The following is a 19985-nucleotide window of genomic DNA, read 5'->3' as shown; positions in this document are numbered from 1 at the left end:
CAGAAATATGTGGACACTCCCTGTTCACATGTGTCTTTTATCTGATGTCTGGGTTGTACTCTAACATCCAGTGAGGTGAAATCTTAAAGGGGCACTATGTAGTTTTTGGAGAAGAAATTCAAACTCAAAACGTTCATATTACCAATATCAAACTCAGAAACGATTATTTTTTCCATAGCTGAATAAACAAGCTGTTCTCAGAGGAAAGAAAGGTCTTCAGAACATTGTTTGAAGCTAGAATAGGTGGCAGGGTCCGCCAAATATAAACAAAGTAAACCAGTATGATATGTTTGTTTATGCATAAAAAAATCAGTCAATGAAGATCTTTCTCTTCTGATTAAAATTCTTCCCTAAAACTACATAGTGCACCTTTATAGTCATTATCTCCTCACCTCCATGTCGATGGAAAGTCAGTCGAATTTAGAGTAGATGGAGCCCTTTCTTACACCTGTTATACAGCTGAAATATTCACTGTAGCTGCCAAACATAGAAGTGTTAGCATGCTGTGTGTTGAGGGTGTAAATTAAAATCTTTTCAAATCAATTTGGGATCTTTGGTAGACTTTGATTACGCCAGACGAGCTGGTTGGAGCCCTTTCATTTTTTTTCCCCAGTTGTTTATTTACGTTTTAAAACAAGTCCCCATCTACTTCAGTTGCGTGGGAGATTGCTGCAACGCTGTCTTGCTGTGAAGCACCCAAAACCCAGACCTCAACCACATCCAATACCTTTGAGATGAACTGGAATGGCGATTGTGAGTCAAGCCTTATCACCCACATCAGTGTTGCTCTTGTGGCTTAATTCTGCTAATCTGGTGGAAAGATTTCCCAGAGGTGTGAAGGCTGTTATAGCAGCAGATGAATGCCCACAGTTTTGAAATGAGATGGGGTTTTTTTTAATGACAATTTAAAGTGTTTGTCTTCTCCCTACATGAGTCTTAGCCAAACCGTTATCCACAATGTTCAGCAATGTAATTTGAGTATACCTGCTTTTTAAATTTAGTCGAAAACCATCAAAATCAACCTTAAAAATCCACCATGTGTAATTTACGTGTAACTGTAGGATGTGAGCTCATCAAATTCCCTGAAACGATACTGGGAGCGACTTGAGACTTTAAGAAACAGTTGAAAACACACATTTTTACTCGAGCCTTCTCATAGATCAAGATCTTTGTCTTTTACCCGATTGTTTTACCAAGTTTATTCATGCTACTGCTGTAATCGCTTCTGACCTGATCCTTTATCATCTGCTGCATCCATTAAATATTCTGTTATTTTATGTTGTCTTGCCTTTTAAGTCTTATAATTGTGACTGTAGTTTTAAGCAAACTTTACTCAATCCGGAGTGATAAGTGTGTTTTGTTTGGGACTATTTTCAGCTGCGGATTAATACACATTTGATGCTCTAATGAGGATTCTGAGCAGCAGGAACAGGTGTGTTCATGATAATGCAGAAATATCTCACCTAGTGGCTCATTGATGTGTTTTTGGAAAACAATGGAGCTCTATGACACAATGAAAGAACATACATCAAGAGAGACAACACTTGATTACTTGTTGAATTTGGGCTTTTATTGACTTTGTTAACATAAGAAAAATACAAAATATGATCAGCTTTATCCTTCAAAGCGATTTCTGAAGACTGCAGTAAAATGATCAGTGTCATACATGTGATTCTGTTCTTTAAAGGTGTCTAATTCTCAGTTCCTTACATCTTTTGTCAGATATTTAAGGGTGGTCATCACCTGGTTGACAGCAGAGAGTGCAGCAGGATGCCTGTAGCTACAGAGACGTTGAGAGACTCGATACCAGGGAACAACTCTCTACCAGCTGGGATGGTGAGAAGGGTTTGGCACAAAGAGAGCAGCTCCCGGGACAGTCCTTCTCCTTCACCTCCCATCAACAACAACGTGGGTTTAGTCATCTGAAAGTCTGAACACTGGGCGACAGGAATGTGGGACTCCTCTGCTTCAGTTCCCACTGTGCCAACCACCTGCCAGCCCTGTGACGCCTTCAACCTCAGCATATCCTCAAGGTTTTCATACCCGTACACCCCGAACACCTCCATGACACCTGAGCTGGCCTTGCTGACGACCGGAGACAGTGGGCAGCTGTCGTGAAGACTGCTGACCACTCTGTCCACACCCAGGAAGTATGCAGAGCGCAGGATGGCACCCAGATTCATCGGGTCCTGAATTTCCTCCAGGACAAGCCAGAGAGGGGGGTTGTTGTCTTTTCTTCTGGGTGCAGAGTCTTCGGTGAGATAGTGCAGAGGACTGGCTTTCAGGCAGACTCCTTGATGAACTCTCCCAGAAGACATCTTGTCCAGATCTTTCTTACTGACCCGGTAGACTTGTACTCCTCGCTGATGAGCCTCCTCACACACCTTCAAAACAGAGGGCCTGTTCGAGGTCTCTCCTTCTTTCACAAACAGTTTATGGGCCTTCCTTCTGCCCTGAGTGAGAGCCAAGAGACAGGGAGCGATGCCAAATACAATCTCATGGTTCTCTGCTTTGGAGTCCAGTGTTGACTTCTGTTTCACCTGCCTCTCCCTCTCCGCAGGGAAATCATCCAGACACAGCTTCCTGAGTTCAGACGACACCCTGCTGCCGTCTGTCCTCCTCTGAGTTTGCTTCTGCAACACTGGGGTCTCATTTCTCCACGCTTTACCCTGGACTGACCTCTCACGATCCTGCCATCGTCGTCTCTTCACCACAGGATTGATGCTGCTGTCCTCTGGGCACTGGAGAGTAGCTGAGAGGTGGTGAGACGCAAACTGAGAGCCCACTCTTGAGATTAATCCAGCCTGCTGCAATCTTCTAGTCGTAACAAGAAGCAACTTGTGCTGGTGCAAAATACTGAATACCAACATACTAAAATAATTGGAAATCTGTCCAGAGGGACTAAGAGGAACAGCTGCCCAAGACAAATGTAGTTCAAATGCCTGAGAAGTCCATTAATCCACAGATATGTCCACTGAGTATCTGTCTGTCTGGTAGTAAAGGCAGAACGGTTCAAATGTCACCTCTGTTCAACCACTAACACCCCCCATCTCCCTCTATGGCACCTATGTTTGTGGCGTACATGAAGTACGCACATGTGCAAACCGGCGGTGTAAAGCACGCGAGATTATGACCGGATGCCGAGAACGTTTACCTAGAAAATAAAAGCCTAGTTTTTGCTATTTGTGGAAAAAAAAAAAACGAATTAAAAACAAAAAGAACTTCATTTAACAAAGCCAGTGCAGATACCACATCAGTTTCAAAACAAATACACTGAAAATACAAGCGTGCTAATAATATTTGAATTTAGAATGAATAATATACAAAAATATAGGCTAATATAATACATGCAATATATAGATTAATAAGTATACAAAGTTTTTTAAAAAGCAGTTAACTAAATAAAATAATAGTGAGAAACGTGAAAGGTGATTCATTTGTATTTTTATCAAATATATTTCTACATATTACACATAAGTGTGTAAACACCAACATCAATACCCAGCTCAAATTTTCTACTTTATTTCTTCTCTACCTAATAGTATTCAAATGTAGCATATTTCATCTCAACAATCTAGAAATTATGGCCATGTGTTAACTCCCTAAAAAATACTGAGAACACAACTATCTATACACTAGTTGCTGTGTTTGTAACTTTTTGGGACACAATGAGGACAAAAATAATATCGATAATCTCATATGACAGATTATGGTTAACAACATAAAATTAAAAAATGGGCTTTATTTAAGTACTGTTGATATTTTATATTTTAAAGATAAAACAGATTCTTCTGTTTACCTAACATCAGTATTAGACCTACAGTATAATTTTGCTTGCAAGATTTTTACTTGTAATGGAGTATTTTTAAGTTGTGGTATTAGCAGGTATATTTAATTAAATTATCTAAGTGCTTTTCCCACCACTCTAAGTATATCACAAATGTAAATTTGTGATTAAATGATTTATTTTGAAAGGTATGACTTTGGTGTTTCCTCCTCCGGTGGTCCAAATTGACACTTGTGACGTCTTTAAAAATGCGACGTCTATTTAGGCGTACGCGCTTACGTCATTTCCCGGAAGTAAAACTATCGCAACACGGAAGTGTAGGAAAGAAAACAAATAATCGTTCAAATTTGTCTCGAGTTGAAGTCGGAGAAGACGCCCAACACATCGTCCACCTTCTGGATTATTGTCTTCTTACCTCGAACCCGATAACACGGTAAGGAGAGGAGATAGCGGGGTTTCCGCTCTCTGACAGCCGGGTGAAGTCTGTCGGTGGTGGGGCTAACGTTAACGCTAGTCGTCATGGAAGATGTTGAGGCTCATTTGAGGGGACAGCCGAGCTGAAACACGGCTGAAAACAGACTTGAGTGTTTGTAACAGGCCGCTGGTCACATAACAAACTGCTGAGTAATGTTTTCCAGGAAATGAGGAGGTCGTGGCAGAGCTAACAGTGGCTGAAACAGTGTTAGAAACTGACTAATAGGTGTTGTCACTGGTTATTTTTAGTCTTAGGTTTTATTATTCTTCAGGACAGAAAAGTACATAAAGTTCCCACAACTGTCTGACAACTTCATAGTGTTTCATTACACGTTACTGTGGGTTGTCTGTGTGTCAAGTGAAAAAGTGTAAATGTAAGAGTTTTTATCATTTTATCAATTTTCATAATCGATTAGTCCGTCACTTCTTCTGTCGATTAACTGATTAATCGTGTAGTCAGGCCCAAAGACACAAAGATAATCAATTTACAATGATATAGAACAGAGTAAAGCGGTAAAATCTCACATCCCAGTGGCTGAGATAAGAGACAAGAGAATATTTGGCCGTTTTTGCTTTGCAAATAACTTAAAAAGCAAATTCATTGTCAAAACTGTTCAATCAATTAATCAACTAATAGTTTTAGCACTAATATTATTTCCAAAACGGGGTAATCAAGTTTTAAATTTGACATTTAACAAAGAAAACGAAAGAAAGAAATCTGTGAAGGCACAACAGGAGTATAATTTTCTGTCAGTTAACTAATTGATTAATTAACTGATCATGACACTATTGTAAGTATGTGTGATGTCTTCACATATTTGTTCAGTGTTGATGTTCTGCTTTCGGTATTTTCGAAACAGATGGATTTCCTGTTTGGGAGAAGGAAAACTCCAGAGGAGATGCTGAGGCAGAACCAGCGGGCGCTCAACAAAGCCATGAGGGAACTGGACAGAGAGCGAATGAAACTGGAGCAGCAGGAGAAGAAGATCATCGCTGACATAAAGAAAATGGCCAAACAGGGACAAATGGTGAGACGAAGGAAAAGAACTTGAAGATAAAAAAAGAGGAATTCATAAGAAAGAATCCTGACTGTGATGTCTGTTCTTTAAATTTTTCAGGACGCCGTCAAGATCATGGCCAAAGATTTGGTTCGCACACGGCGCTACGTCAAGAAGTTCATCATGATGAAAGCCAACATTCAGGCTGTCAGTCTAAAGATACAGACGCTCAAGTCTAACAACAGCATGGCACAGGCTATGAAGGGCGTCACCAAAGCCATGGCCACCATGAACAGACAGGTCTGTCAGAAAGTCCCTGAAACACACAGATTCATGGATATAAACAACAATAGCTTCCCATGTTGACGATCTTCTATTTATTCTGTTTCCACAGCTGAAACTGCCTCAGATTCAGAAGATCATGATGGAGTTTGAAAAACAGAGTGAAATCATGGACATGAAGGAGGAGATGATGAACGACGCCATCGATGATGCCATGGGTGATGAGGATGATGAAGAGGAGAGGTAAGGGACCAGTGACAAAAACGGTTATTTTCTAATTTGGTACAAACATTTACATCCGTGATAAATCTTTTCTGTAGTCTTCGTTTCACAGTATTTGAAATACTGCATTTCTACTGCAGATGAAGCTATCAAAACACCTTTATACTCACTTTATGCTCATAAAAATGAACATATCACGCAATAAGCAAAATACTAATGTTGGCACATGTGGACGATTTCTCTTGAAGAGTTCTCAACTAGTTAGCGCTCTTACTTTCTGACTATTTTTATGCATGTGTGACTATCTCTGCTTCATTGACAGTGACGCCATCGTGTCCCAAGTGCTGGACGAGCTGGGTCTCAATCTGTCCGACGAACTGTCAAGTAAGAAAATCCAACGCACAAGGCCCAATTATATAAATTCTACATGTGCTCCTTTCATTCACATCGGTTATATCACTTAATGCCGTTGTGTGTTCACTTCAGATCTTCCAACGACCGGAGGAAGCTTGTCGGCGGCTGCAGGAAAGAAGGCCGAGCCCCAGGCCGCGCTGGCTGACGCAGACGCTGATCTGGAGGAGCGGCTGAATAACCTCCGGAGAGATTAAATAAACAGTGACTGTCAGACAAGTGCACTGTGGTGGGCGTCGTTAGTACGGATACAAACATACACGAATCTCTGTGTTTAGATTCTTTTGATGGTATAACTGGCAGAACACTAGCTGTTTGAGAACAAAACAGTTGGTGTTATTCAGGTTTATGGCTTTCTCTTTGAGGTGTTTTCATTTTATGCGTGTATTATGTATTTTATCAAATAAAACCTGCAGGATCATTATCCCTTATAGGTCCTCTATAGGTCTCATTTAAGACATTGCCAAATCATACAAATTCTTTAAAATTGTCTGTGTAAATACTAACTCCTGAAGGCATGGTGTTTTCACAAGTTAAATTAACACTAAAATCATTTAAAAATACCCAAATGAAAGTTGTTAACCTGACTGAAGTGGATATTTTATAAAGGTGTCAGTCCTTTTTCTACATCAGGCTGGTTTGGCGTTATTTATATCCACATTATCATATAAAATATATCGTTTCAGCCCTGATGTGCACTTTCTGATGAGTTGTGATTGTTTATTTGCGGGAATTGACGGTTGTCACGGTTAAGCTGAAGATGGTGTACAAAAAGTGTATAATCTCGACATCTTTCTCTCTAAATTCACTACAGGAGAGGCTTGTTTTGCAAAAGTATATAAAGACAAAGATAGAAAGGTGTGTCAGCTGACTCTTCACCAGTGTAAAGGCACTCCTGTGAACCTCCTGGTCAATGTTTGTGAGTGGTGTTCATGAGATCAGCAGGATTTTCACCTTAATATTAAGAAGGAGTCGGTGGTGTTTATTTTTGAGAAACTGTCCTGTTTTGCTTTTTCTTTATTCAATAAACATTTTTTCAGATTTAACTGTTTGTCTCATTAGCGAAATTTTACGCATGACGTTCAGTTGCTGTATCACGGAAAGTGTTTTTATCAGCCAGTGGAAACTCGTATGACGTCTTCAGGAGGAGCTTTGTCGAGCCGGAGGAAAATAACCTGATTATGTCATAGTGTAAAGTACAGTCTCCATTACACACTGTGGGTGTGGAGTCAGAAATATGCATGCAGGGAGTGTCGAGTGAAAGAGGCTTCTAGTTGCATCATGGGAAGTGTAGTGTCCAGTCTATCTTGATACATCAAGGACCAGAGTATGACATAATATGACTGGTTTTGGTAATTATGTAATTGGCGGTGCCATGGACCTTTCTTTCTAGTATCAAGAGAGGTATACTGTATAATTTTTAGTATTATAGTGAAGTTCAAAAATATTGGTATCGTGACAATCTTACTCTTCAATGTCAATATCTACCTTAAAAATCATCTGCTTCCCATTCTATCAAATTAAATCCAACCACATCCAAATATCGTAGACATGTTAATTTTTATTCCAAAAAAATTTAACTTTCAAAACTGTCAATTTGTCAACATACAATCATAGAACAATATTGAATGTACTCAACACTTCCAACATTAAATAATAAAAAAATAACAGCCATGTTTTATGTACATTTGTTTCTGAAAGCTATGTACAGAAAAAAAAGAAATCAACTTTGTATTTCCCAAATCTGCCTCCACGTACGCCTGGCAGTTTTAAGTATTGAAGCTGCGGAAAGCTGTTGCATCATATGTAAAACAGGTCGAGCAGACGCAGCGAGGAAGAAGAACACGGGCAGAAATCAAACACTGCGATTGTAACCGAGATTAAGTCAGAGAGGGAGAGATTAACTGGCAGCATGTTAAAGAGCATACTGGTGAACAGCGCTACAACTACAGCTAGGAAGCTTATTATCCTCTAAAATGGTTCCCTTGAATGTCAGCTCAAGAGACCGATGCATACACATAACTTGCCTAATATTTACTGGATGTAAGCGTATTGTAAAGATTGGAGACACGAAAATTAAGATCATAACTGTACTTTGTTATTATCAGATCGCCTTATGAGGCCGAACGCAGCAGAGCAGCCAGAAGTCATGCTTTCAAGAACGATATCTTGTAGTTTTTGTAGCCCAATGAGCAGAGATTATTCTCCATTCTGGGATTAAGCCATGCTACCATCTTTTTTTAAAAACAGCTAATTAGAGTCCATGCAACTCACATAAAAAAATAACTAGTAGAAACAAAACAAAACGGGGAACAAGTTTACCACCCGTCTAATCTTCCGTGCCTTTGTTTTCATGAAGAACACAACAATCATTGGCTGCCTTTCTGATTTTTTTTCCTTGCATTAGATTGGCTAGAAATGCATTTTTTTTAAAAATATGAAACCATGCTGAGTGTGGCTCAAAACTCCCTATATCACACTTAACATTGATAAAATCTTATTTGAAGTTGTGTGCGAACAATATAGGTAATACACGGCACGATACAGTCAGATTCTTGACATTTTTTCCATGTAGGCAGGGACAATGAGCGTGGCAGAAATACCCAGAACAAAAAAATCGTAGCTGTATTGCTCATGACGTACAGTTCAAGCTTTGCTTTTCAGTCAAAATGGCGACCAATGTTCCCTTCACATGACTCAGGATATGAGTCCAATTTAGCCTGTTAGCTGACTATGCATAAAAAGTGACAGGAACTCCACTTTTGTGTGATAAAATCTATTTTGGATGGAACAGCTGCTACAGAATGTATTTCAAACATGTTACAGAACATGCACATAACTGTTCATTCATTTTAGGATACAAACTGACGTGTAACCTTCAACAGCTGTGAGCGTGGGGACTGTAATCTTGTGGCATCAGGCTTTTAATCTCCCTTTCAGAAGCGTAAAATGAGACCCAAATATCAAGGACATTCAATGGAGCAGCGATCTCCTGTCCTTTTACAATATTCTGCAGGAGATCAGCTGATCGTGTTGAGACTAGAGAGTCATGAACTCCCCCACAGACTGAAAGCAACAGCAGTTACATACATAGCGACTGGTGACTTTGTCTTTTTTTCAGCCCAGACAAAACAAATGAAGCACTTTCTGATCTGGAGCGATGTCTCTCGGCTGTTAATGCCACGCGGGTTTCACTTCCGACAGGTCCGGTGAGGTGTGTGTTTTTTGGGCACCTCGATGCGACATCGACTTCGGTCATCCAGCCAAGGCAGCTCGAAGTTCCTGGAGAAAAGAGTTAAGATTTTACTTTTGTTAAAACTTTTGTTGTCAAAGTAATATTCAAAAACAAATGACAACAGGATCATTTTTTTTAAATTATTTTAGAGATTATTTTGAAAATTAAGCATTTCTCAAGGAATATATTTAAATTCAAGCATATTTCCAACCTTGAAAACACAATGGTCAAACTCAAGCCTTTTCCAATCTTTCTAGAGTTTGTGTAAATCCTGTGAGATGAGGAATCATTACCGGAAACTTAACTAAATTAAAGAAAAATACAAATGCAGCTCCAACTTACTGTTGTGCCAGTTTGGGCAGCGGCCGGCCGAATGCAACCACAGGCAAGAAGGGAGTGATCACTATAGTCTCAACTGGAAAATACAAAAATAGAGTTAAAATCTCTAAAAAACATGCCATTAATGTTGCTAAATTTCACTGCAGTTTGATTCAAGATGTACCATCTTCAGTGTCGGGATAGAAGGACGACAGCTCTGGCTCAGTCTCCGGGACGACTTTCTTCCTGTTCATACGCTGCTGCAAACGCTGAAACATGCGCTGCTCTCTGATTCGCTGGATGTCCCATCTGAAAAACACACACGATGAATAAGAAGAGTGTAACAGAGCTGGTACCTCAGGCCAGGAAATTCACTACTCCACAAATGTAATAAAAACTTCACAAAACACTAAATATCCAGCCTTCTGTATTCACACGAGTATATTTGGTCTGATGCAAATATTCAAACTGTTTTTCCTTGTTTTTTGTCTCTATAGTTTTCAAATATTATAAACCTTTAAAGTTCATCCTCAAAGTTGAACCTCGTATATATGAGTATGGGACCTAGTTCATCATTTGACCATTTCTTATTATCTGAAATGGTTACGTTGCATGATGTACAACCACTCTCAGTAAAATCTGCATGCTAGAAAGCATCAAAACTAAAGCCGGACAATACATAGGCCATCTTTACCGATATACCAGTATTGGCGCATGTTGGCCAAAAGGTTATAAGGCTATAACATGTAAATGAGGTAAAACTTTTGTCGAGAATAGCAGAATGACTGTAGGCAACATTAAAAATAACATTTTTATAAACAATCATTTTTTTTCTATTTTGATTAGGCCTTTAAAACAATGTGTCAACATGCTGTTGAAAAGAAGAAGAAGACAGAAGGAAGGAGGAAGAAGAAGAAAAGAAGAAAGGAAGAAGGAGAAGATCCGGTACAGACATATTGATACTGCAGAAAATTAGTACAAGACCATTTTAAATATTCAGAATCAACATGTATCAATATTTTTGACAACAATGTTACAGAGCAGTAAGTTTTATGGACTGCACTGTTCATCTTAATTTAGCTCCAGTAATCAATATCAGTCAGGCTTTAGTCAAAAATCAGGAACAAGGACATATTATTCAAATGTCAAATATAAACAACTGAAGTCAGTGATGGTACCTTTTCCTCCTCTTCTCATCCAACTCCAACTTCAAGTGGCGTTTCAAGAACACATTGTCATCCAGCGGCTGGATGGGAAGACAAATTCACACATGTAATTCATCAGTCAGATGCAAGATTAATTTTCAAACTCTAGTATTCAGGATTGAAGATGTGTCTCACCTCAGCAGGGTTACAGGAGGGTTCCTCATTCAGGGGCTCTATGTGATTTTCCCTCCACGATGGAACTAAAAGGAGAGAAAGAGGCAGGAGGTTGTTATTCAGAGTTAGCGTGCTCAGTACATTTGATGGATATAGTGATTAAAGATGGGATATAGGTTAGGCTTACAAACAATCAGCATATCATGTACTACATGAGGAGTCCACTCACTGGCCACCTCTTCCTCCTTTTTCGGGGACGTCTCCCGTAGAGGGGAAAGAGGAGGTTGGTTCCAGCAACAGAGGTACATCTCAGTAGTAGACATGAAGGGCAGATCTTCAATCTGACAGCTCAGCTCAGGCTCCTCTTTGCATGGGAGCATAATGTCCCTTTCTGCGCCCGACCTCAGGGGAACGGTCTTCTCTGGGGTTTCCTTACTGCGCAGCTCTCGTTGATTGGGAGAGCCAGGCTGAATCTCATGTTTCTGGGGGCTAAGCTTGGCACCTTTGCCCCGTGATTTCTGGACTTTTGGATCTCCAAAGCAAGATTTCCTGTGTGGGGAAAGAAAAGAATTAAGAGTTTAAATTTAAGTCATGACTTCTACCTCTTTTGAACTTTGCATAAACAAAATGTGATCAGAATAAACTAGATTATTATTAGGGTATTATTTTATTTAAAGAAGGGAGATTTCTCTTGTTCTGCATGCATTTCATTACTGTGGCTTGATTCAATACCACAAGGCACAAAACCACACATCCACTGTTGTCAGGCATTATTTATTTTACCTCTTTTGACCTTTGCCACCCCGACTAAAGGGGAGTGGAGTGGCTTGGTTGGGCTGTGGATTCTCCTCTACATCCAGGTCCCACATGTCCTCCTTGTCAGGGGTCCATGGCTCCAGGGGCTGGAAAAGGCGCTTGTCACGCGGTGGGTCCTTCCTTGTGAGCTGCAGGCGACGCTCCATGCGCTCAATGCGTGCAAGCAGCTGCGAAAGAAGCAGATCAACATAAAAACTTTGAAAATCAACACATTTTATAAAAGACGCCAAAACTTGCCACAGAAATAACTTTTACATACCGTCTCTTTGTCTGCTTTGAGCTCATCTATCTCTTTGTCCTTGGACTGCAGCTGTTGTTGCTGTTGTTCAATGAGGTCCAGTTGGAGGAGGAGAATCTGCCGGAGGCAGTTGGCCTGTGTGTGGGGATTAGCAGGGGTCTTCCTGATGTTTCTCCACTTGCCCTCAGAGGAGAGTTCAATGGATGCGGTGCCAAGGACTCCAGGGACGACCCCCTTCACGCTGTCATCAGCACCGGCATCCTTGGGGTTATTGTTCACAGTCATCTGAGGGTTATCCATGGTGTCAGCAGAGAGGGGTTTACCTTTCACTGGGGTTCCCTCACCCCCCATTTGTCTGACAGGGGACAATATCCCCACAGTTTTATTGTCTCCTTGAACTAGTTCTGAAACCGTGGCAGCGAGGGAAACTTTGCTTGTCATGTAATTCTGGTCTAAGTCTCTCGATTTGCTCGGGATCTCGCCGCCCTGCACGTTTTGAACATCTATAACGAAGTCGCAGGACTCCCTCTTGAGGCTCACAGGACTCACGGAGGTGGCCCCGAAATGCGTTTTGTCAAAGTCGATGTTGTCAGCGTCCTGCTTGAACCCTGTATTTGGAAACAGTGTGGCTCTCAGAGTCATGGCGAACACAACGACTTTTCATCCTGCAACGCCTCGGCGATGCAATTCACAGCTACCTCCCATGAGAACTTGGCAGCTGCTGTCCTAAAACAAAGAAAATAAGGACATTTGTCGTGTTATTGGTATCCGTTAAACCGGTAACATACTGTCTGTGAACTGCTATTTAAAGCTATGCACCAGCTACTTATACTCGGACATACTAAAGAAAACTATAACAGCATGAGTGTGGCTGATCCCGGGCATCCTTTTCCTAAAATCGTCCACCGGGTTTGAAATTTAAGCTAAGCTACATTAGCGCTGCAGTACAAACACACAGTCGCTTATTTGGAGACGAAGTCGCAACGTAAGGAAGAAATAAAGTGAGTGTTGCGTCAGGGCAGACATTTCAGTGCTAGGGCTTCAAACAAGGACTCGGGAGTGGCTGTGTAGGACACTGGCAGCAGCCATCTCCTCCATTTTGGTTCTCGCGAAATCATGAAAAACAATAACAGCTAGCTAGCTGGCTAACGCTAGCCGGCTAGTTTAACCAATAAAATGCGCTTTCAGAGCGACGCGATTACAACGACCACGTCGAAACACTCATAATTAGGACGTACGTGTTCTCAATTGTATGCCTTTACGTGTTTAACGCTTACCTCGGCTATACTTCATGTCCACCTGCAACTGCCTTCATGTTCCCTCCTCAAGACTTGTTTTAAAGCGCCGACTACTGCGCATGCGTAATTTGTTGGATGGCCATTTCTTGTGTTTTGAAGGTTTTGAATCAGAAGGGCGCCGGCAGGGGGCGACACCGCTCTGCAGCGTATAAATCACCATCTACTGTATATAAAGACATAATGTATATATAAGTTTATATATTTATATATGTGTGTGTGTGTGTGTGTGTGTGTGTGTGTGTGTGTATAAAAAATGTGACACATTTCATTTGATTTTTATTGCATATCCATGCACATGCATATACGCACCGTTATCCCTAACTAATTTTGAGTAGTGTATGTGTATATACGTATATTTATATATTTCTACGTTGTATATAACATATTATCCTACAATTATCTAATTGTGTTATTATCTACAATCATCTAAAGTGTTAGAATGGAATTAAGTTAATGTTAGGTATTAATATTATAAAATAACTTTTGTATTTAACATTTTAATAAGATAAGATAAGATAAGATAAGATAAGATAATCCTTTATCAGCCCCACAACGGGGAAATGTGCATTAAAACAGCAGCAAGGGGATAGCAAAAATAGAGAGCATAAATTAAAACATTAGTAATATATAAGTAAAAAGCAGTAAGAACAATATAAACAATCAAAATAAGAAAAAAAAACCTTCAAACATATTTACACCATTGCACACTGACAATTAATGTCAGTTTAAATCTATTCACTGTACTTCTCATTTAAAAAAAAGATAATTTGACATATCTAGAATATACGTTTCACATTTTTCATTGTAATTATTTTCATTGTATATTCCACAGTATTTCAGGGGACAACATTGCACTTTTTTTTTTACTCTACTAGATCTATCTCACAACCAGGCTATACTTCAGGTAGATATTTGATGTAAAACATAATCAGTCAGTACAGTTTTAGGTTCCTGGGAAGCACCATCACAGAGAACCTATCATGGATATCATACATCACCAGCCTGGAAGAAAAAAAAGGAAAGAAAAGGCTCTACTTCCTAAGGAAACTTAAGAAGGCTAAATTCTGGAGCCACCCCATTTTATAAAAACCGACTCAAGCCTAGTTTAATTTATTACACCCTTGCGTTATATATATATATAAAAAAGTTATAAATGTACCTTGTAACCTTGTAAAGCGGTTGCTTAAAAGCCACCTGGTGTCATTTGTTTGGAGGACAGTAAAGAATGAAGTTTTCTGCGGGAAAAGTCTTAACCGAAGATAACCTTCAGTCGAACACGCTGATTCTGAACACTTCAGCCTACACGTTATATCGCCATCGTCATGTATTATCAACAAACCATTACTTCTTCATATGCTGCCATAAAGTGCCACTTTTCCATTAGTTTAATGGTCCACGAATCTTTTCCCATGGCTTGTTAACTCAACGCCAACTCTTTAGGAGAGTCAAATCAATTCAACTTCCACATTTATTACGGTGCTGCTTATCAGTAGTCACCTGTGTGTGCGTGAGTGTTTTTCATTAATGCTTTAATGAGCTGGAACTAAAATGTTTTTCTTGCTCACTTTGCTGCCATGACACATAATATCATCTCAGAGAAAATTGCATAAAAGCCCATTTCCTGAAGGCAACCCTCCAGGATAAGCAGCTGAAGCGATTCTCATCACCTCTTAAAGCTACCTACATTCAAAGGTAAGGAAATCTACTTAAAAATTTCATGTGGTTTATATGTTTACTCTTCCTCTTGGTAGTCCGCTTTATTTGATTTGGAAAGTACAGACATTATTCTTAATCAGCTCTCATTTAATTAAAACATTTCTGTCTTATGCTTCAGGTTTATCATGAAGATGCTATCTGAACTCCTGGTCATCTGTCTGCTTGGAGAGCTGCATGCAAACACTCTCCCTGAAGAGATGAGGTCGGTCTCGCAAGGCTAAATCATTCCCTAAAGTTGCCTCTTTTCTCTTAATAAGGATTATTATTATTATTATTATTATTTAAAATAACACCTCTACTGATCCCCAGAAGAGAAAATCCAGCAGCACAAGGACATAAATAAGCACAATAAGTAGTAGTGGACCAGGACCAAACATTAAATCAAGAAAATAATCAGCAGATTAATTATAAATTAAATTCAATCAAATAAAATCATCTGTAGCAGCTCTTCTCATGTGATTTTATACGTGTGTTTGTCAAGTGTCAGTGAAGACGAGCAGCGTGTGGGGAGACGATACGTCGAGTCGACCATTGCCAGTGAAATAAGCAAAATCATGGATTCAATGCTGCAGAGAAACTTTGTCAACTTCTTGCTCAACCAGAGGGTGAAAAAAAGCAAGTAAGTCTCTGCTCGTTTCAAAATATTTCAAGCAAAAGCGAGAATAACAGATTTATATCAGTAGTTACCGCCCTCACAGGTCTGACACTGAAGGGGAGCATCCAAAAGGACGTCCGTACAACAACCTGCTGAAGCTCAGTCTGCAGGAGAAGCAGAAGAGACACACTTAGCTGTTGTCGCTCATTCAGATTGTATTAACATGACCTGTCTTGCTGTGTTTAATAGCATGTCTCTCATACTGTTCTTTGACTGTTTCACAGGTGGTTTTGTGTTGATAGATCGTATGTTTAGTAATGCTATGTATACATTTACTGATGAAAACGACCTAATTTAGCTTCTCATTTCTAAGTACACTTTTTGCTTGTGATATTTCCTTTGTGATATATTGTTCTCATGTAAAGACCAAATCATCCCCCGTTCATTGACTTTAATTCAAATAAAAATGCTGTAGCTGCTCAGGATCCCTGTGTGTTCTTCTTCCCATCTTTTTGAACCAGTGAAATACTGACAGCCAGACTAAAAAAACATAAGAAACTAAGCTCAAAGCATAAATTGAACACAGACAAGTCATTCAAGTCAATATGTCTCTTGCAGTCTCTGACATCAAAGTCTAAGTTGAGTCTCAAGTCATTTATTTTCTGTCAAGTCAAGGTGCGAGTCCAAGAGTCCAAGTCACAATGATCTGAGTTGCTAATTTGATTTGCCAATAATTTGGTGTAAGCGTGATATATGTTTGTTTAAGCGAGGAAACAAGCATATCATCACTTCAACAAAAAAGGCCAAGACACTCCATTGCCTACACTACGTCTCTCTGTTTACTGCTATTTTGATGCATACTGGTTATTTTATCTGTATTTTATCTCCTTATACAGATTTTTAAAATGTTCTATTTTCCTTTTCATATGTATTTGAACTCTTCACCTCTGTTAAGAAATGTATTCTGTTGTTATTGTTGTTTTCCCTCACTTGAATTTTACATTTTCTCTGCTTACCCATTTTAAAAATGACTGTCCTGCTATATTCGCCGAGACGCCAGGGGGCGATATGAGCAAAGTTGCTGACGTCACCGACCAGGAAGTAGCTGACTTCCTTGTAATCAAAATGGAAACAGTTGTACCAAAGTAGCTTCATATATCATATTAATTAATCTGTGTTTCTGAAAAATGATATTTTTCAGCCCTTCTAGAGTTTACTTTACTAGCGGACTGCTCATGTGAACGCTAACGTTACTGAAAAAGTGCGTAATAAGAGGAGACTTGGGAGAACTGGTCAGAAAAACAAGAATATCACCTTAGCTAGCGTTAGTTTAGTCAGCTAGCTTAGTTCTGATCTGTCACTATAACCTGTAAAATATCTTACCTGACGTTATTCTGCGGTTAACAAACTCGTAGTTTAGATTATCCGTGTAAAGTTTGGAGCAGACGTCAGCACGATGCATCGGAGAGGTGTCGGTGCGGGAGCTATTGCCAAAAAGAAGCTGGCAGAGGTACGATAATGAACAGTACAGCTGTTAATGAGCATTAATTAATGTGTCAACATTAACTCGTTCAGTTGAAGAAGCACTTTCATGACTCACCTGTGATTTTATTTGTCTCTATTCAGGCCAAATATAAGGAGAGAGGAAATGTTCTCGCAGAGGACCAAATCGTCCAAGTGAGTTATTGTGTCAGAATTTCCTTTTTGTTTTGTTTTTGAGATAAAAGGCACTAAAGTGCAAGTAAAGTAAATACAAAGCTATTTGTCCTTCATGCTTATTTTGTAAATCTGAATTTGAATATTTGGTAACTGCTTAAGTATATAAGTACATAACATTATGTAGTTAGAAATATTATTTTTTTTCCAAAACTGAATAAATAAGCTGTTCTCAGAGGACAGTAAGGTCCCCAGAACACTGTTTGAAGCTAGAGAGGTGGCAGGGTCTGCCAAATACAAAGTACAACAGTATGAACAGTATTTTTATTTGCTTGAGTAAACTAAATAATCTCACTCAAATGAGAAAAACTTGTATAAACTTAAATATATTTTGTTTTGTAGTCCTTGCTTCCTGTTACAGAAATGTATAGCTGTCATACATGTATATGTTCAGTATTTTGTCAGAAGACTTGCTGTTGATATTCCCCTCTTTTGCATTGGTGATGAAACATCTTACTCGACCTTTTCTGTTTTTCTGCCAGATGTCCAAGCAGTTGGAGACATTCAAGTCCAACCTGGAGGAGTTTGCCAGCAAACATAAACAGGAAATCAGAAAGAGCTCACAGTTCAGGGTTCAGTTTCAGGAAATGTGTGCCACCATCGGAGTTGACCCTCTTGCCTGTGAGAAACATTTGGAATAGAATCTGTAGAAATACTTTATGTTTTAAATATTGAAAATAACTTTTTAATCTCTCTTTCTTCATGTTCTCCACAGCTGGCAAAGGTTTTTGGTCTGAGATGCTTGGTGTAGGTGACTTCTATTATGAGCTCGGTGTGCAGATTATTGAAGTGTGTCTGGCCCTGAAACACAGAAATGGAGGTTTGTAATTTGTCTGGCAACCAGTATATCTGCATGATGAAGAAACCATTATTAATAATTTTAATGGCCTTAAAATGTACGCATGTATTTCCTTTCAGGGCTCATTACTCTGGATGAACTCCATCAGAGAGTACTGAAGGGACGAGGGAAATACGCTCAGGATGTGAGCCAGTGAGTGTCACAAATTAATATTTCATCTAACAGACAAAATGTAGTCACAATTTCTGTTTTCTGATAACGTCCTTAAAATCTATACATCATGTTTGGATCATTTAATGGTCAAGTTGTCTGATTATTAAAATCTTTAAATATGTTCCTCTCAGAGATGACTTGATGAGAGCCATAAAGAAGCTGAAGGTGATGGGAAATGGCTTCGGGATGATTCCTGTTGGTGGTTCTTACTTGGTGCAGTCGGTCCCAGCAGAGCTCAACATGGATCACACTGTAGTTCTACAGCTGGCTGAGGTAAGACACAGTTCCAGTGTTCATTATAGCAAATAATGTCTGCAGTGTTCCTGCCATGTTTGAGTAGAACAATCACAAGAGACCTATGGGATGTTTGACACAAAAGCCATTTAATTAAAGGTCCAGTGTTTGGTTGGTCCGTTCTGGGCTATCGTAGAAACATGGTGGTGCAACATGGAGGTCTCCATAGAATAAGACCCGCTACCTTTTCTAGATATAAAAGGCTCATTCTAAGGTAACAGAGAGATTACAATTCTTAGTTTCAGGTGATGTAAAAAAAATAAAAAATAAAAAATAATTAAAACATTATTATGAATTTTATATTCCATTTCTGTCAATAAATCCTACACACTGGATCTTTAACAGTTTGATGAAGCCAGCAATTTTTCAGCTTTTCTGTCTCAAAAGGGCACATTGAGAGAGATCATGTCTGTTCATTCCTTTGTTCATTTGTAGAAAAAGGGCTACGTGACAGTGAGTGAGATCAAGGACAGCCTAAAATGGGAGAAGGAGCGGGCCTGTCACGTCCTGGTAAGTGCATATCAGCTCATAACAGGTTTTACTATAAAATATTCTAACTGTTGCTACTTCTTCTCTAAAGCAGTGTCTGCAGGTCTTAAGAAATACCTGACAAGATATTAAAACATCTTTTAATTTAATTTAAATTAAAAAAAAAACCTTGAAAAAGGCTGAAAAACAATTTAAAGTGTCTGATACCTGCAGACACCCTGTAAATTGCATTCTGTGTCTTGAAAACAAGTTGGCAAACACTGCAGCTGTAAAGTGCATCACCCTTGACCTCCACTCATGTTTCCAGGATCACCTGCTGAAAGAAGGCCTGGCCTGGTTAGACTCTCAAGCAGCTGGAGAATCACAGTACTGGCTGCCCGCTCTCTTCTCTGAGCTGACATCCCGTGATGTCACACCGGAGGAGGCCAATCAGATGACACCTTGAGAAATGATGACAGCTTAAGAGACTTGTTGGTAAACAGAATGTGCCTGAGGACTCATGTGATGGAGTTGGCTGGTTCGCTGAAGCTGTGGGGGGAACTCCCTCTGAGATCATTTTCTGGACACACAGAGGGGAAGTTTTCCTCACCGGCTCCTCAGCAACACCTATGCAACAAGAAGTTTGATTTCCTCTACACTGTTTGATATACAGTGTAAGATCTTCTGTCTTCTTGCTGGTGATTGGTTTCTGGGTGGTGATGGTTTATTCCCAATGTACAGAACATGTAATTTTTCATGTATAAACGATAACTTTTAAAGAACAGT

At 39.5% G+C, this 19985-nt stretch overlaps 5 protein-coding genes across 6 annotated transcripts; 3 read left to right on the top strand and 2 right to left on the bottom strand.

The window, feature by feature from the left end:
- Positions 1 to 1548: 1548 nt before the first annotated feature.
- On the bottom strand, positions 1549 to 3105 carry mrm1 (mitochondrial rRNA methyltransferase 1 homolog). The gene has a single exon (XM_084341473.1). It carries the CDS (start codon positions 2868 to 2870, stop codon positions 1740 to 1742), a length of 1131 nt encoding a protein of 376 aa, XP_084197599.1. The 5' UTR covers positions 2871 to 3105; the 3' UTR covers positions 1549 to 1739.
- A 961-nt stretch (positions 3106 to 4066) lies between these two features.
- chmp2a (charged multivesicular body protein 2A) lies at positions 4067 to 7220 on the top strand. Its single transcript, XM_084341997.1, has 6 exons — positions 4067 to 4220; positions 5122 to 5289; positions 5380 to 5559; positions 5654 to 5784; positions 6086 to 6147; positions 6250 to 7220. Exons 2-6 carry the CDS (start codon positions 5122 to 5124, stop codon positions 6369 to 6371), a joined length of 663 nt encoding a protein of 220 aa, XP_084198123.1. The 5' UTR covers positions 4067 to 4220; the 3' UTR covers positions 6372 to 7220.
- A 495-nt stretch (positions 7221 to 7715) lies between these two features.
- On the bottom strand, positions 7716 to 13462 carry msl1b (MSL complex subunit 1b). Of its 2 annotated transcripts, none has more exons than XM_084342093.1 (9): positions 13378 to 13462; positions 12122 to 12826; positions 11830 to 12029; positions 11234 to 11595; positions 11068 to 11132; positions 10906 to 10973; positions 9912 to 10036; positions 9752 to 9824; positions 7716 to 9456 (listed from the first exon to the last, which is right to left on the bottom strand). In XM_084342093.1, the coding sequence occupies exons 2-9, from the start codon at positions 12740 to 12742 to the stop codon at positions 9366 to 9368; spliced, it is 1605 nt and encodes a 534-aa protein (XP_084198219.1). In that variant the 5' UTR covers positions 12743 to 12826; positions 13378 to 13462; the 3' UTR covers positions 7716 to 9365. The 2 variants fall into 2 exon arrangements, with proteins under 2 accessions (XP_084198219.1, XP_084198220.1); XM_084342094.1 differs by having other exon boundaries at positions 11276 to 11595.
- A 1553-nt stretch (positions 13463 to 15015) lies between these two features.
- On the top strand, positions 15016 to 16130 carry gip (gastric inhibitory polypeptide). The gene is made up of 4 exons (XM_084341890.1): positions 15016 to 15090; positions 15233 to 15316; positions 15596 to 15733; positions 15813 to 16130. The coding sequence occupies exons 2-4, from the start codon at positions 15240 to 15242 to the stop codon at positions 15901 to 15903; spliced, it is 306 nt and encodes a 101-aa protein (XP_084198016.1). The 5' UTR covers positions 15016 to 15090; positions 15233 to 15239; the 3' UTR covers positions 15904 to 16130.
- A 689-nt stretch (positions 16131 to 16819) lies between these two features.
- snf8 (SNF8 subunit of ESCRT-II) lies at positions 16820 to 19984 on the top strand. The gene is made up of 8 exons (XM_084342414.1): positions 16820 to 17219; positions 17336 to 17386; positions 17908 to 18046; positions 18141 to 18245; positions 18344 to 18416; positions 18569 to 18710; positions 19167 to 19241; positions 19528 to 19984. The coding sequence occupies exons 1-8, from the start codon at positions 17166 to 17168 to the stop codon at positions 19663 to 19665; spliced, it is 777 nt and encodes a 258-aa protein (XP_084198540.1). The 5' UTR covers positions 16820 to 17165; the 3' UTR covers positions 19666 to 19984.
- The last annotated feature ends 1 nt before the right edge of the window (position 19985 follows it).

The sequence above is a fragment of the Pagrus pagrus genome (assembly GCF_965226575.1).
Source record: "Pagrus pagrus genome assembly, chromosome: 21".
NCBI lineage: Eukaryota > Metazoa > Chordata > Actinopteri > Spariformes > Sparidae > Pagrus > Pagrus pagrus.
This window is presented reverse-complemented; position numbering and strand designations above follow the sequence as displayed.